This window comes from Amblyomma americanum, chromosome 5 (genome assembly GCF_052857255.1).
Source record: "Amblyomma americanum isolate KBUSLIRL-KWMA chromosome 5, ASM5285725v1, whole genome shotgun sequence".
Lineage (NCBI taxonomy): Eukaryota > Metazoa > Arthropoda > Arachnida > Ixodida > Ixodidae > Amblyomma > Amblyomma americanum.
In genome coordinates, this window is record NC_135501.1 from 137,311,517 (window position 1) to 137,325,619 (window position 14,103).

General features: G+C 47.5%; 1 protein-coding gene across 8 annotated transcripts in view; it reads right to left on the minus strand.

Annotated features, from left to right (window-relative positions):
* LOC144132753 (uncharacterized) overlaps positions 1-14,103 on the minus strand; it is a 344,373-nt gene that overhangs the window by 12,310 nt on the left and 317,960 nt on the right. For 5 of the 8 annotated variants that reach the window (XM_077665388.1, XM_077665387.1, XM_077665389.1 and 2 more), the window contains 4 exons: positions 13,156-13,563; positions 11,314-11,768; positions 8,279-8,511; positions 494-1,362 (listed from right to left, as the gene is read on the minus strand). In XM_077665388.1, the coding sequence (XP_077521514.1) occupies positions 494-1,362; positions 8,279-8,511; positions 11,314-11,768; positions 13,156-13,563 (1,965 nt within the window). The remainder of the gene's footprint in view (positions 1-493; positions 1,363-8,278; positions 8,512-11,313; positions 11,769-13,155; positions 13,564-14,103) is intronic. The other 3 variants (XM_077665392.1, XM_077665393.1, XM_077665394.1) reach the window with 1 other exon arrangement.

The window sequence follows — 14,103 nt, forward strand, 5'->3', positions numbered from 1 at the left end:
AGAATGCACACAGGAAAATCCGTCGTGCACAGCCAACATTGACAGTGCGGGCAATCCCTTGCTGGCCAAAGTTGCACCCTATGCATCAAATCTGGTAAGTCGAAACCCCTTATTTCATAGCCTTCTCCGCCCGAGTATTCCCTCAATGTTTCGTAGCTAGCTGGTTCACTCCGCATATTGTCTGCATGAGCAACAAGTAACATTATTCGAGTGTACACATGTCGTTCTTCCTTTGTTTCTTCGCTGACAAACCCGCCCACCACAGTTAATGAGCAATGATGCTGCTTCTGCAGAGCGAGGCGGAATACCATCCCTGTACCCCCACACCTTCCAAGCCAAAGCATGGACCTGCACCTGCTTTCGAGTCGTACCTCAGTGTACCACGCCCCCTTTGATTCAACTTGAGGTTTGCTGGTATACTACGAGGTACTCTACAACTTTCCCATGCAACATTCAAGCTGGTGCTTTCATCAAGATTAATGAAAATTATTACCTTTTCCACCTCATTTGCCTTCAGCAAGCTTCGTTTTACAGCCTTGGCTGGACAGGACTTTTTCTCTGTTGTTCTTTCTTCTGCAGATGCAGTCCGGCTCAGTTTTTGTTGTGCGACTGCTGTTCCAGTCTTGGCCTGTTTTTCTGCCGTCCTTGGACCTTTCTTCAGAGGAACCACAGGCTCAACTACTGAAAGGGTCGTCTCTGGCTGGAGTGTTGCTGCTGTGGGCTTCGTTGGAGGAGGTCTGGGTGCCTTCTTTGTCAAGACTAGCGGTTCGGCCACTGACAGCTGTGCCTCGGGTTGAAACGGAGTCGTTCGAGTAGCACCGTTGGCACCTCCATCCTTGCCGGGTGCTTTAGAAGCGTCCGAAAATTCATTGCCCTGTGATGGTGACTTGGTTTCTGGTGGTGTGATGGGCTCCGACTTGGGCACAGCTGCTGCAGACGCAGTTGCTGACATCTGGTACGAGTCGGTGGTCGACGGAAGTGGCGCTGGGGGTGGAGCCACAGCCGAGGACGATGCTGGGGGTGGGGCTGTGGATGCGCTTGCTGTGGGTGCTGGTTGGAAAGGGGGCGGCTGTGTGTGGTAGGGACTGGGACGGTAGGGTGGATAGGCCTGGGGAGGGGTGGGTCCTGGGGCCCCGCTCCCCTGTGGGGGTGGTGGACTGCAGGGCATGTGCTCAGAGTAACAGTGTGGGGGAGGTGGGCACAGAGGGGAGGGGCAGTGGGGGGGGAATCCACTGGGCGGTGGAGGAGGGGGCACGGGGGCAGTCCGGTGCTGAGGATGATAGGGCACCGGTTTGTGAATGAGGCACTGGTCATGCGGTGGAGTCTGGATCAAGGGCCCTGCTGGCTGGTAGTAGCCTGGCACTGGAATGATGAACAACAGAAAGAAAAATTTCAGACACACACACTCAGGGTACGATGAGTGATTTGTGCTAGGTGGTTCATGAAATGAGCACAATAATGATGCCATGTATGACTGCCACTGAAATGCCACTGAACAAATACAAATAGCCGGAACAGTTTATGAATGACTGAGGGGATTTGTGGCTGGACGGAAATGTACTCTGCATCACGGTCTGGGTCAGGGCCTCCAGGTCGAATTACATGCGGCGATATACCAAAATACATTTCACGTTAAGCCTTCGTAGAGTTTTTTAGGATATGTTCACAACATCTCCACATAATCGGTGCACCACCTTTTTGAAGCCTTCTAGGAAGAAAATGTGCAAATTACATCAGTAAATATGGCAGTTCCCTGTAAAATCGCATAGCGCCGCGTGTGAAGCTCAATGCAATAAACACGCAACAATACAATGACAAATCCTGCATTCAGTGGCAAATCCAGATAAAAGGCAATAAAGCGGTGCCTTCAAATAGGATCTGGCTGACTAACTACAGACCAAACAGCAAATGGTCTCGTAATTTCGGATTCCAGCACGCACCAGGGGTTACTGGAAGTTTTCTCTCACAACTGTTCACCCGGGAAAGCATCCACCAGCACGAGTGAGCTGGGTAAATGGAGCACAATTAGATTTTTATTTTTACTGGAAGCAATTTACAAACAATTTTACTTTTTATTTTCTTAAGCGTGGAGCTCCATGTATCTTGCTGGGCAGGGATATCAGCGCGGCTCAGGCAAAACTGCAATGCTGCGCTTGATTCAAGAAATGTTCGTAACGATGAATGGAAAGATGGTGGTTCATATAAAGCCACAATGCTACCAGGTAAAGCATTCCACTCCCTTATATAGCCAAGTCTAATGGGGAATTCTGATATTTCTTTGTTTGGACAAAAATTGTCTGAATTTTACGCGCATGGTCAGTACGAGATGATATGTGATGTGCTGCTGTGATGTGCCTGTGTGCGAAAGATGAATGGCTGTGGTAGAGGGAGTGGAATAACTATAGGTGAAAGAATTTTCATTGTATATTGAGGTCCAGAAGATTTAGAGATTGTTTTATTGCAGAAACGCTCTGGTCTGCTATGGGGAGTGCGACCGTAGAATAAAGCGTGCTGCCTTATTTTGTTTGCATTGATTCTATAGAGCTGGATAGGTTATCTTGGTGGGGATGCCATACTACCGAACGATATTCTAATGATTGCCGAATTAGACATACGTAGGCCTGTAGCATGGTGTCAGGGTTAGCTAGAGAGGTGTTGCTTAAAGAAGGCCTAATTTTTTCAAACATTTGCTAGTGATATACAGTAGCCGACGGGTAATTCAAACTTATAGGATAGTATCTCGGACCTCGATGAGGCACCGTCAGTCACCCCATAGAAGCGCATAATATTAGCGACGCATATTTCTGACTTCAAAAATCCGAAAGTTCGATTTTTCGGACCAATTTCAGTCGCCTGCGGGCCAAAATCGGCCACCTTATCGGCTTTTCGCCGGCACAAACGGCACCATCTTGGATTGAGGTGGATTTATGCTGCAGCTGGATTGGCTTGACATACTTTCGGTACCTCATTTTTGCCAGCAGAGGTCCCTGTGATCTCTGACACTTCGAGGTGGCAGTCGGATTTTCATTGCCGTCAGCTTGCTTTTGTTGCTGACATTGTTGCGGTCGCGGGCAGTTATCACTTGTCCCATACGTTGAAAATTGGTTGTTGGGGGAAGGAAAATGCGCAGTAGCTATCTCACATCTCGGCGGACACCTGCACCGCACGCATTAAGGGGGGACACTGGTCTTAAAGCTATTTTTGTTGTTTTTTGACCAATCTTAATAAAAATGCATAGACTTATTCAAATTTTTATGCTGATTTCAAATATGCATTTATTTTAAGTGTAGGCCAATTAGTTTTCAAGATAATTAACAATTAATGCCCATTGTTTGAGGCCCAAATAGCAAAATAATGATTTCATCTAAAATTAATTTTAAGGCATGGTTAGATAGCCAGAATAGTGAATTATGAAATGTTGAGAGCAGATTTTTGATATGTCAATTATTACTCATTTTACAACCTTCTGAATTTCAGTATAAAAAATGTGTGTACCAAGTAATGGTAAATTAACGAAAATAATTATTTTTTTAAGGTAAAATGAAAAAATCTGCTCCCAACATTTCACACAGCATACATTAGGCTTTCCATTGCAACCGAAATTTCAGCTCTATGTGACATGGTTGCTGAGATATCAAGGCCTCAAGACTGCTAGTAGTCAACCATATGCATTTTGAGAAAAGCCCCAAAAACAAGCAGGGGACAGTTTAATAAATATTTACAAGTGCAGTAATATATTTACAATAGGAAATGGCTAGTAGCCACCAGGAATGTAGTCCTTTTGCTTGCCAGTAGTATCCAGGTGCCGCTTCTTGAGCACTCCTTGAATATTTTCCGCAATGGAATGCTTTCGAGCGCACTTTTGCTCTCGGCGCTCATCCTTCTCTCGCATTCTTTTTGCGCTCATAGCATTCGTATTGAGGCCCAGTTCCTGTAATATTGCTGCAGAAGTTCTTTTGCTGCCTGCGTTGAACCGCATTACTGCCTCAGCCACGGCAGCCTCAACAGTAAACAATGATGCGTGGCGCTCTTTGGGTGCCAAGGCCCATATCAAAGAGTGTAGGCTTTCATTACTGTTTTGGGTTTTACCCCTATGGCACCGCTCTAAGAGCTTCCTATCCGACAGTCGCTCATAGACAGGGAGCAATGCTTTAGCAACATGGGGTGGAATGTTGTACCGATGCTTTGGAGCAGATTCGCCTCGGGCTGCTGCCGCATTTTGCTGGCACCAAGAGTCCAGTCCCGATGGGCAGAAGCTATGGTTTGGTGCCTCATCAGTAGAGGTAATGTGGTGGTAGGTGGCCATCACAGCCTTCTGCGTAGCCTCTACATCCCCATTATGGGATTTTAAAGCCCAGGCATAATAGGAGCTTAACTTTGTTATGAGGCTGCCTGTCAGTTTGCCTTTTCCTCCAAGGTTTTCGGCACCTTTGTGTTTGGACAACAAAGTCCGCAACGCTGTTCCCATACGTTTCTGCACGTGGTTTATGCAGACTTCTTTTTTTACTTTGATGTATCCATACACATCTGCCTCTTGCACAGCTAGAAAAGCCCGACTATCACCGTCCGAAAGCATTGTGGTATATCGAAGGCCACACTTCTTCAACGACCTTTCAAAAAGAATAAGGGCTGCCTCAACTTCCATCTCTCCAGCCTTTTTTTCTGAGTTTTTTTGGCATACGTGCCCAGCCCTCTAGGACTGGTATGATGGGTCACCTTCTTTTGGGCCTCGCTCGCAGCCGGCACAGAAGTTGCACAATACAACATAGTCCAGCACAAGCCCGGGAAACAGTTCGATGACGGTTCCCACACCAATGTGGGATGTGTGGCCGCGTGTCATCCAAGTGCCGTCGTATGATACTGCAATATTGCCGGGGTTCCCAAGGTCCAGTCCATTATAAAGTTCTCGAACGGACCGCGCACATTCTTGTGTAACTTCTTCTGCTGCACGAGCTGCAGCAGGTGTCAACTTTTTTTCACATAGTCTTGCCACGTTTTATTGTGGAGACCGCGGTGCGAAACGTTCAGCGATGAAAAAATGTCATTTAGAGCTGTCTGCTGGTTGGCAGTGCTCTGCATTGCACGAGCAGCGAGCACATTCACCACAAAAGGGTTGATCTTCTGATCGCCATGTACCCGCGGCGAACTCCATGCAGACGATGCGTCTCCACAGCTCGCACATTGAAGAGAAAGTTTAACGGCAAGGCCGTATTCTCGCTCATCTTTTACGAAGCTCAAGTCATTGCCGCCACACGTTTTACACTTCACAAGTTTCAACAAACTGTTGAGCGATTCCAAACAAACGATCGTGAAGCTTGCCTCGTCGAGCAGACAGTCCGACGCGCTGCCGTCACGTAAACAACGAGACTTCCGCTCCGTTGCTGGAGTTGAGGCGAGTTCTCGCAGTTTTTGTTCAGTCTTCGTCTTATTTTGGAGCACATCTGAGGGCTCCAGCATCACTGTATCACGGCGGATGCGGGCGCTGCCGCTTACAGCTTCCCGTGCTGCGGAGCGCGTTAGGCCTACCTGCGCGGCCTCGCCGACACGATCGTTCAGCGCAGGAGTTTCATCATTGTCGGGGCGCACAGCAGGGCGTCTCTTGAGGTTATCGACCAGCGACTTCTTTTTTTTCTTGCAAAATTTATGCCTTGAGTGCACCTTGCGCGCTGAACCAGGCATCGCTGTGCGTTTCTCGCACTGCACGGTCCGGCACAAAGAGTCGCGTCTCCCCGCGGCTCGGGCGCGTCAAGCAGATGCTGCCAGCCAGCTCCACCAATCGGATGACGACCTGCTGTCACGTGCTCCGCGGCAGCCAATAGGATTTTGAATACTACCTTTTCTTTTTTGCTATTTTCTCGGCAACCAATGGGCGAACGGAAGCCGTAGTGGCGGGAAATTGAAGGCGAAAGGCGGCTTTTTCAAATGAGACCAAGATGGCTGCGGTGCCGCGCATGAAACGGGAGCTACGCTTTGTGAAATACTGCTGTTTCGGCGCCGATTTCAGCTCAAATTCGGGCGACATGGATTATATAAATTGGTATTGTGAGTAAAATACTGACTTTAGAGGCGAGAAATTTAACAGAGAGGTCAATATATGGCTGCTGATTTCGAAAATAACATTTTCTAAACTGACTTTTTCGCGATTTTTCGGCCCGAAAGACCCGTGTCCCCCCTTTAAGGGAAGGGATAAAGGAGGGACTGAGAGAAAAAAGGTGCCATAGTGGATGGCTCCGGAATAATTTCGCACAGCACATGCACATCGCACAGCACACGGGTGCCTTTGCGTTTCACCTCCATTGAAACGTGGTCACCGCGGTCGGGTTCTAACCCAGGTACTCCAGATCAGTAGCCGAGCGCCCTAACCACTGAGTCACCGCGGCGAGTCTCATACGTTCGCCATTCGCCGTTTCATCACTTGGGTTTCTCTGGCCGCGTCGACCGAGTGGCGCTCAGTCTTCACGAATTTACATCCGTTCGCTGTTTTGTGATTGCGTCCGGCAGTTCCATCGCTTTGAACGAAAAGTGCCTTGTCTTTGCGTGTGTTTGATGAGTTGTGTGATGCACACTCAGGTTGCGGACAACTTGGCCCCGCCGGTGCCACCGGGTCCGTCAAAGAAGCGTGGAAAGTATTCAACTAAACGCCATGACCTTGCTGTCTAGTGTACAGTGAAAGCACAACTTTGGAGAAAATACAGGCGCAAATCGTCACCAGCAAGAGAAATTTCCTGCAAGGTAATATCAGTGAGTGACATTTTAAAGCCGATTTCATCTCAATAAAATGATTTTTTTGTACTTCACGGATTTTTCGGACTATTCGATTATTCGGACCATTTTTCGGGTCCCTTCGAGTCCGAAAACTCGGTCGGCGACTGTACTCTATGTGGCTATGCCAATTTAGATCCGGGAAAAGAGCAACGCCTAAATATTTGAAAGTTGGGCACTCAGTTACATTGTTACATATAATGTAGTGGTTTACTGAGTTTTACGGAGTGCCGAGAAAGTCCTCTGTTTTGTTTTATCGGTGTTTATTTCCATCTGCCAAACACTGCACCAAATACTTAACCTATCTAGATATGTGTGCAAAGCAACAACGTCGTTAGGGTTAGCTATTTCCCTATATATGACACAATCGTCAGCGAAAAGATGTATGGAGGAGCTAATGTCTGATGTGGTGTCATTAATATAAATTAAAAACAGAAGTGGGCCTAAGACGGATCCTTGCAGTACACCTGATTTAACATTTTTGTTTAGTTTCAGATATGATGTTATTAGCAGATACAGATTGTTGCCTGTTAGCTAAAAATTCTTCAATCCACTTTGTAGTATTATGAACAAGTTGCAAGTTATACACCTTTTTGATGAGGCGCTCGTGGGCTACCCGATCAAACACTTTATAGAATTCGATAAAAACTGCACCAGTGTACAAGGCACTGTGAATTGTACAGTGGAGATCCGTTACTAATTCAAATAATTGGGTTAGACATGAACGCTGCGACCAAAACCATGCTGATTTTCAAGTAGCCACTCATTTGGTGGTTTTGTAACAAAGGTACACTTATACGCAAAAATATACGGTATAATGCACGTCATGACCTTAGAATTCTTTACTGAAGGATGTACTGTAGTGCAGCTGTTATTTCTTCCCATCATATCGCTGTTATTTCTTTTATAGGTATTTAGCTGGTGCTGACTCGTTTCCACTTGTGTGTTGGTATGCCTCGAGAAAAGGGGGACGTAATATCAAGGCACGCTGGCTTCTGGCGTCCTCGTACGCTCGCCCAAAAAAGCCAGTAGCATTTTCTCCCAGCATGCATCAGGTATGAGTTCGCTTCGGCTTGGCCTTGGCAGTGAAATTTTAAATACAGCGTCCTCTTGCCACACGTCTTTCTGAACCACACAAGGCAACGTGGCCTCGCTGATCTTCCCGAGCCTGTTTTGACCACACCCCCATGCATGTTTGTCTGACGCAGCAGGGAGCGTAAAATAAGTGAGTACAAGTTTTTTTGTAAACTCTGGTAATGAATTAGGAAAGCGCAAATTACGGGAGTAAATACAGTGTATATTCAGGCGCTGCGTAATCAGACAAGTCGATGGGATGGTGAGGACAACGATGACATCGACAATGATGTGAAAACCAAGAGAAGTGGGCTAATACAGCTAGGGCTGTAAAAAAAAAATTTGCTGCAGTTTAAAAGAGCTCAGATTCTTCTTGCAGGATGGCTAACCTCCTCAAATGTAGTACAGAGGAAAGCATGCCCTCACAGATTGGAGCACTCACCGTACTCAGCCGGTGGGTACGGCACCCCATGGCCGTAGTGGGGGACTGTGAAAGCACTGCCATAGTGCCTGTGCACGGGTGCCCCACCCATGGGCATGACGTGGTTCACACCGTAGCTAGGGGCTGGGGTAGAGCTGGCACTGGCCGTGGGTGGCGGCATAAGTGCTGCAGCAGCCGCTGCTGCCATGGGCGCTGCTGTCAGAGCTGGAGGGTAAGACGGGGGACCGTAGTACCTGCATGGTGGAGAGACAAAATATGCATTTATTGTCTGAATGTTCCGCATGTATGAGCACTCACAAAAAATACCGTATTTATTCACGCAAAGAATCCACTTTTTTTTTCTAGAAAAGTTGACATCAACTTGGGGGGTGGATTCAATACGTGGGGAAGAAGTCTTTTTTTTTTGTAAGAATCGAAATTTCACATCATGCCCTGTCCATCCATCATGAGTCACCCGTGTTCGTGTCACCAATGTTTAGCATTATTCGCTTTAAAAGGTGTTTGCTGTATCACGATGCGATCTGACAATTTTGTGATAGTTGACACCAGCCAATCACTGTGCACCACCCTGAAAGTCAGGCGCATATTTTTAAGAAGAAAAAAAAGTCAAAAGTGGCTGTTAGAATCATTACGATAGTAAATACAGCATATATTTATTCTTATAAAATGTTCCCCACCTTTGCATAGCAAGTTAATAATAATGATGGTTAATGCCAAAGCACCATGCCTTTCTTTTTTCTTGTTCCCACAGTGATTGGTTTTAAAGTAGTGCAGGGTGAAACAATAATTAATGGCCCTAGTTTCCTCCAATTCATGAGAAATGGCAGATTTTAGCATTTTTCGTGGAATTTTGCGTCAGTAGCCACACACTTTTTCTGATGATTTTGTGTTTGTACATGTTGGTAGGAATAATACAATAATGGACATATGATTCATTGAATCGCATGAACTGTCTTTAAACGTAAAATCTGGAAATTAATGAAATTCTACTGGTGCCTTGACATGCTTGCTCCTCCATCCACACTTAGCTAGGAAGGAGTGTCAGCTCTGCGGTTTTGACAGCAATGTGCCAGCATACTTCTATGGGATTAATCATGATACTGGAGCCTATCGAAATCAATATTACTGTATTTGAAGAAATGTAATGAGAGTTTTCTTTTCTTGAATCATCTGCTTCAGAAAGCACTTCTTGTTATATGGAACCAAACTAAGACAAATAAATCGCGCATAAATTTTTTTGCTGTTCGAGATGTCCATAGCAAGCTCACCCATTAGGCTCGGGAGCTGTGAGGAAAAGCTAACTCCTCTAAGACCTTGAGTCATTGATGCGAAGCATGTGAACAGTTCTGTGCGAAAGGCCGCACATGCACTGAATGCTTTGCACGGAATATTGCAGACCCTCTGTTTTCATTTAGCGCTTGCAACCTTTCCTGTGAGCGTCATGCTTGGCACTGCCAATCTTATCAGAATTTATACAAAGAGCAAGAATGGCTCCAGGTGTAACCTGGAAATTTTAGTGCAGCCGAGAAATTTTCGGTGCAGCGGCCACCGTCCCTCGCTTCCCCTTGTCTTTGATATAAAACCATACAGGCAGTCACCCAAGCAATACAGATTGGTCTAACCAGTTCTAGTTTCATAATTTCTGCCTAAGCCATATGATATGATACCAATTATCTTATCTCAGAACTATGCAGCAAGCTATGGGGGTGCTCCTGATTGACAGATTGCCTGGAGTTGTTCAATACACAACATATCTTGCCACAAGGCTGTTTGTGCATATTCCTAGCAATTGCATCAAAAGCCACCTGTTACACCGACTGCGACATACTACGCTAGTACTACTATGGACGATGAGAAACCCAGGAATGGGCGCTTAGCAGCTGTTGCTATACAAAAATCCGTGTAGGTGACGCAGGCAAGATCCCGATAACCATCCTCTGGTTACAGATTCCTCCTCTCACACCGTATCCTCCTTCCACAGTAACCGTTCTCCGAGCAGTTCTCATGGAAGCGCAGCAACCAGCTACATCGATGACTACAACATACTACTGCTATGACCCAATACCCAGGAACGGGCACTTCACAGCTGTCGCTGTAAAAGGGAGTCTCTCTTCATTTGTTTTCCTGCTCTACAGGCCGCCATCATTACACTAATTGTTGCCGCCTGTGCAGGCACAGTTGCAAGAGAGGGGGTACATGGGAAAACCATGACGGACCCCATGTTTGATGAAATATATCCGTAAAAATTCTAAGGACGATTACAGTACTCCTTAACGCAAAATTTGAGCGTAGCTCTGTCTACTTCAGCAACACGGACTGCAGCAGGACCCTCTCGAAAGTGCCGCGTAGCCTCTACTTTGACAAAGCGAGCTCCTGGGTCCTCTCAGTGGTGGTGATGAGCCTAATTGTGCTTTGATGGCGGGAACAGCAGGGTTCTCTTGGCGGCGGTGCAAACCTCTGAATTCTGGCGTCGGCGGTGCTGAGCCTGTGCTCGGACAGCTTGCTGAGCAGTAGTGCCAGACAAAGCATTTCCACCGGTTGTGTCGCTCACTCTTCAGAATGAACTGCAAAGACTGTTTTGTATTGTATTATATAAGCAGACAGTTTATGCTAGGAAGACAATGCCTTGAGCGCCGTGGTCAACACAGAAATCTATCCCGTGCAGCATATTTCACAGCACCACCCACCAATGGAGCCGATAGTGGCGCAACTGCGAGGAGGCAGTGCCCTCCCGTCCCCTAACCATCGTACCTCTGCTCATGTAGTGGTGATGGATGACGGCGTGCATGTCTAGCGACCCACAAATCTGCCTCTGAGCCTGTGGCCACACCCATAGACATAATTGAAGACATAACCGAAACAAGGGCAAACATAACAAGAAATATGTCCAGTGAACATATCTTGTGAACAGAGCTGGGACTACAACTGTGAACATGGCTAGCAGAGAGATTCATGAATGTGACTAGTAATAACAAGTGAACATAGCCAGAAAACTTAACTAGCAAACATAACCATGAACGTAATTACAGTCGTACCCAAGGACACACCAGCGGTCATATCCCTGCCCATACCCTGGTGCCTGTGGTCCCAACACTGCGGGGTGGGATGGGACAGGGCTGGGTGGGCCGCTGTACGTTGTCTGCATCTGCAGGCAGGTGGCCTTGGTGTGGTAGTGGTACAAGTGCGTCACACCCTCCTTCTCCCGCCGCTCGTCCTTGACCGCCATCTCCTTGGTGGTGTTGATGCGCACTACCTCGCGGTACTCGCTCACTGCCACCGACGAAGAGGAGGACGCTGCCGACGCGGCCTCCGTGGTGGAGGCCCCCTTGGCATCGTTCTTGCGTGGCCGTCTTACTGCCTCGCTGTGCGGCCCCTTGGCTATGCTGGGCAGCGCCGGCACCACTTCAGCCTTTTCCTGCAAGGTCTTGCGAACGGTTTTCGTCTGCACCGAGCAGACGACAATCTCCTGCTGGTGGTGATGGTGGACAACCTGTAGAAAAGTGTGCCAGGCAACAGTGATTGTTCAGCACTTCACAAACTGATATGTTGTATCAAAGCTGCGATGACACTCTCCTCAATGCAATGAGCGATAACCAGTGTGAGTAAAAAATACCTCACATCAAAAAAGATTAAGGTGCAAAATAGAAGCAACCCCAACCAAAATGCCGATATCAAACTCACTCGAGACTGACCGGAAAGATTTTAGGAAAACGTGATGCTCTACCCCGTTTCTTATCCATTTCACCCCAGTCATTATATCCAGTTAAACCTGGATACAACAAAACTGGGAAAAATCCAAAAATTTTTGTTACATGAAGGTTATCGTTACGTCCAGTTTTCGCGTGAAAACTAAGCGAGGGAAGCCAAAATGAAAAATAAATGCAGATTAGATGGTCTAGCAAATGCATTCATGGGAAACCCCCAATACTTAAAGTTGAAAACATGGAAAGAGATTTTGCGATTGCGATGATAACGCAAATGCGGCAGCAGCCACCAGCCGCTATGTGCGGGATGAGGAGACTGGGGGAGGCAGGGGGAGTCTGAAGAATTCGCCTCTTTCCACGTGCTCAGTTCCCACAATAAATAAATAAAAAAAGACTGCTGGCCTGGCTGTCAGCTTAGTCCCTGGAAATGAACTTTTCGTTTTGGTTTGCCCACACCCTCTGCCATCCTCGCTTCCGCTGCGCGTCCGCTGTCAAGGCCTGAATCGCGCGAGCAACCTAGTGGCTGTGGCGGCGATGGGTGTGTGCTGTTCGTCCCAGGTGTTCTTCGAGATGTCCTGTCGTTTTATGGTGCTTTGGAAATAGGCTATTGTAGTGCCACTTAGTGTTAGGTTGCAAAAGCTGCTGAGACTATGGCCAAGGAGAGATGCCGATCACATTGGTCCACGATGCATGGTGTCAACTGCGCTCGCTCATTGCGATCGCAAACGTTCCTCTCATGACAGTTCACGACTTATCGTCATGAAACTCGTCTGATTTGGCCACATATCTATTAAAACAGTACTAGTCGAGGGTGAGAGTTCATTATATCAAGTTCGACCGCTGCAACATCTTCGTTACATGGAGCTCACAAATACACATGCTTCAGAAGAGGGGGGGGGGGGGGGGGGGGGGGGGCGCTGGGGAATTGAAAAACTTCGTAATATCGTGAAATTAGCTATATTGAGGTTCGTTACCTCTAGGTTTAACTCCTAAAGCAGGAAATGATAATAAATGTAGGCCTGTGCATTCACCTGCTTCATAGTTATGCCTCAAGTTATTCTCCTCTGCATATGTGAAGCTATGATCTACGAAAAATAGAATGATACAGCTCACAGCCATGGAAGAGACTGACTGCAAGACGCCACCTTAAATGACCACTTTTGCACATCGCACCTTAAGCTCGCATGAAGCTGCCGATGAAGATGATGTTGACGAAGAGGATGACGGAGATTCCTTGTCGAACTTGCGGCCGGTGCTACGCTCACGGCTGTAGCTGGCTGCCATGATGGCCTGTGCGTTGAGGCTGGCCATGCGCCGGCACTGCCGCGTGTCAATGATCTCCACGTCAGCGTCGAGGACATCACGCTTCCGCTTGATCACTTTACGGGGGACAGGTTTCTTCCGCCGTTTGGTCCCTGTGGCCGGCAGCGGTGGGGATGGGGGTGGTGGGGACGGGGATGGGGGTAGCGGAGACGGCGATGATGTGTCTACCCTCAGCGGCACCAGGGCCTTACAGTCCTCTGGCGCATCGTCTGCCTCAACAATGGCTGGGCGGCTCTCGTTCTCGTACAAGATGTGCACCTGAAATGCAAGAAGGTTAAAAATGAATGCACTGACCTGCTCACTGCCTCCCACCTCCATCTTTAATGCACCCAGCAGCATTCCTAACTGTTCCACTAATTCCAAGAGGAGAAAATTGTGTAATGTGTCACGTAACGTAGTACAGTAGAATCTCTGATACGAACACGGTCGATACGAATTTTGCGATGACACGAATTCGCGAAATTCCCCGGCCAGAGTGCACTGTGTATACGAGCGGAATTTCAGGTGTTCCAAACTCTCTTCCTTGCCTCTACAGATGGCATGAATGTACGAGCCGCGACCGCACCCGCCAGCACTAAGCGCTGCCCGCACATCGCCGACGTTGCGATCGCTAATCCCGCGGTACACACCGCAAGTAGCGAGCTGCGGCCGCACAGCAGTAAATAAATCCCGTCAGTCGTAAACAGATCTGTGTGAATGCATTTTTCATGCTTTTGCATATGAATTTTGTTTGGATGATATGGATTTTTTTTGCGATCCCGTGAGATTCGTATCACTGAGATTCTAATGTATAGCTTC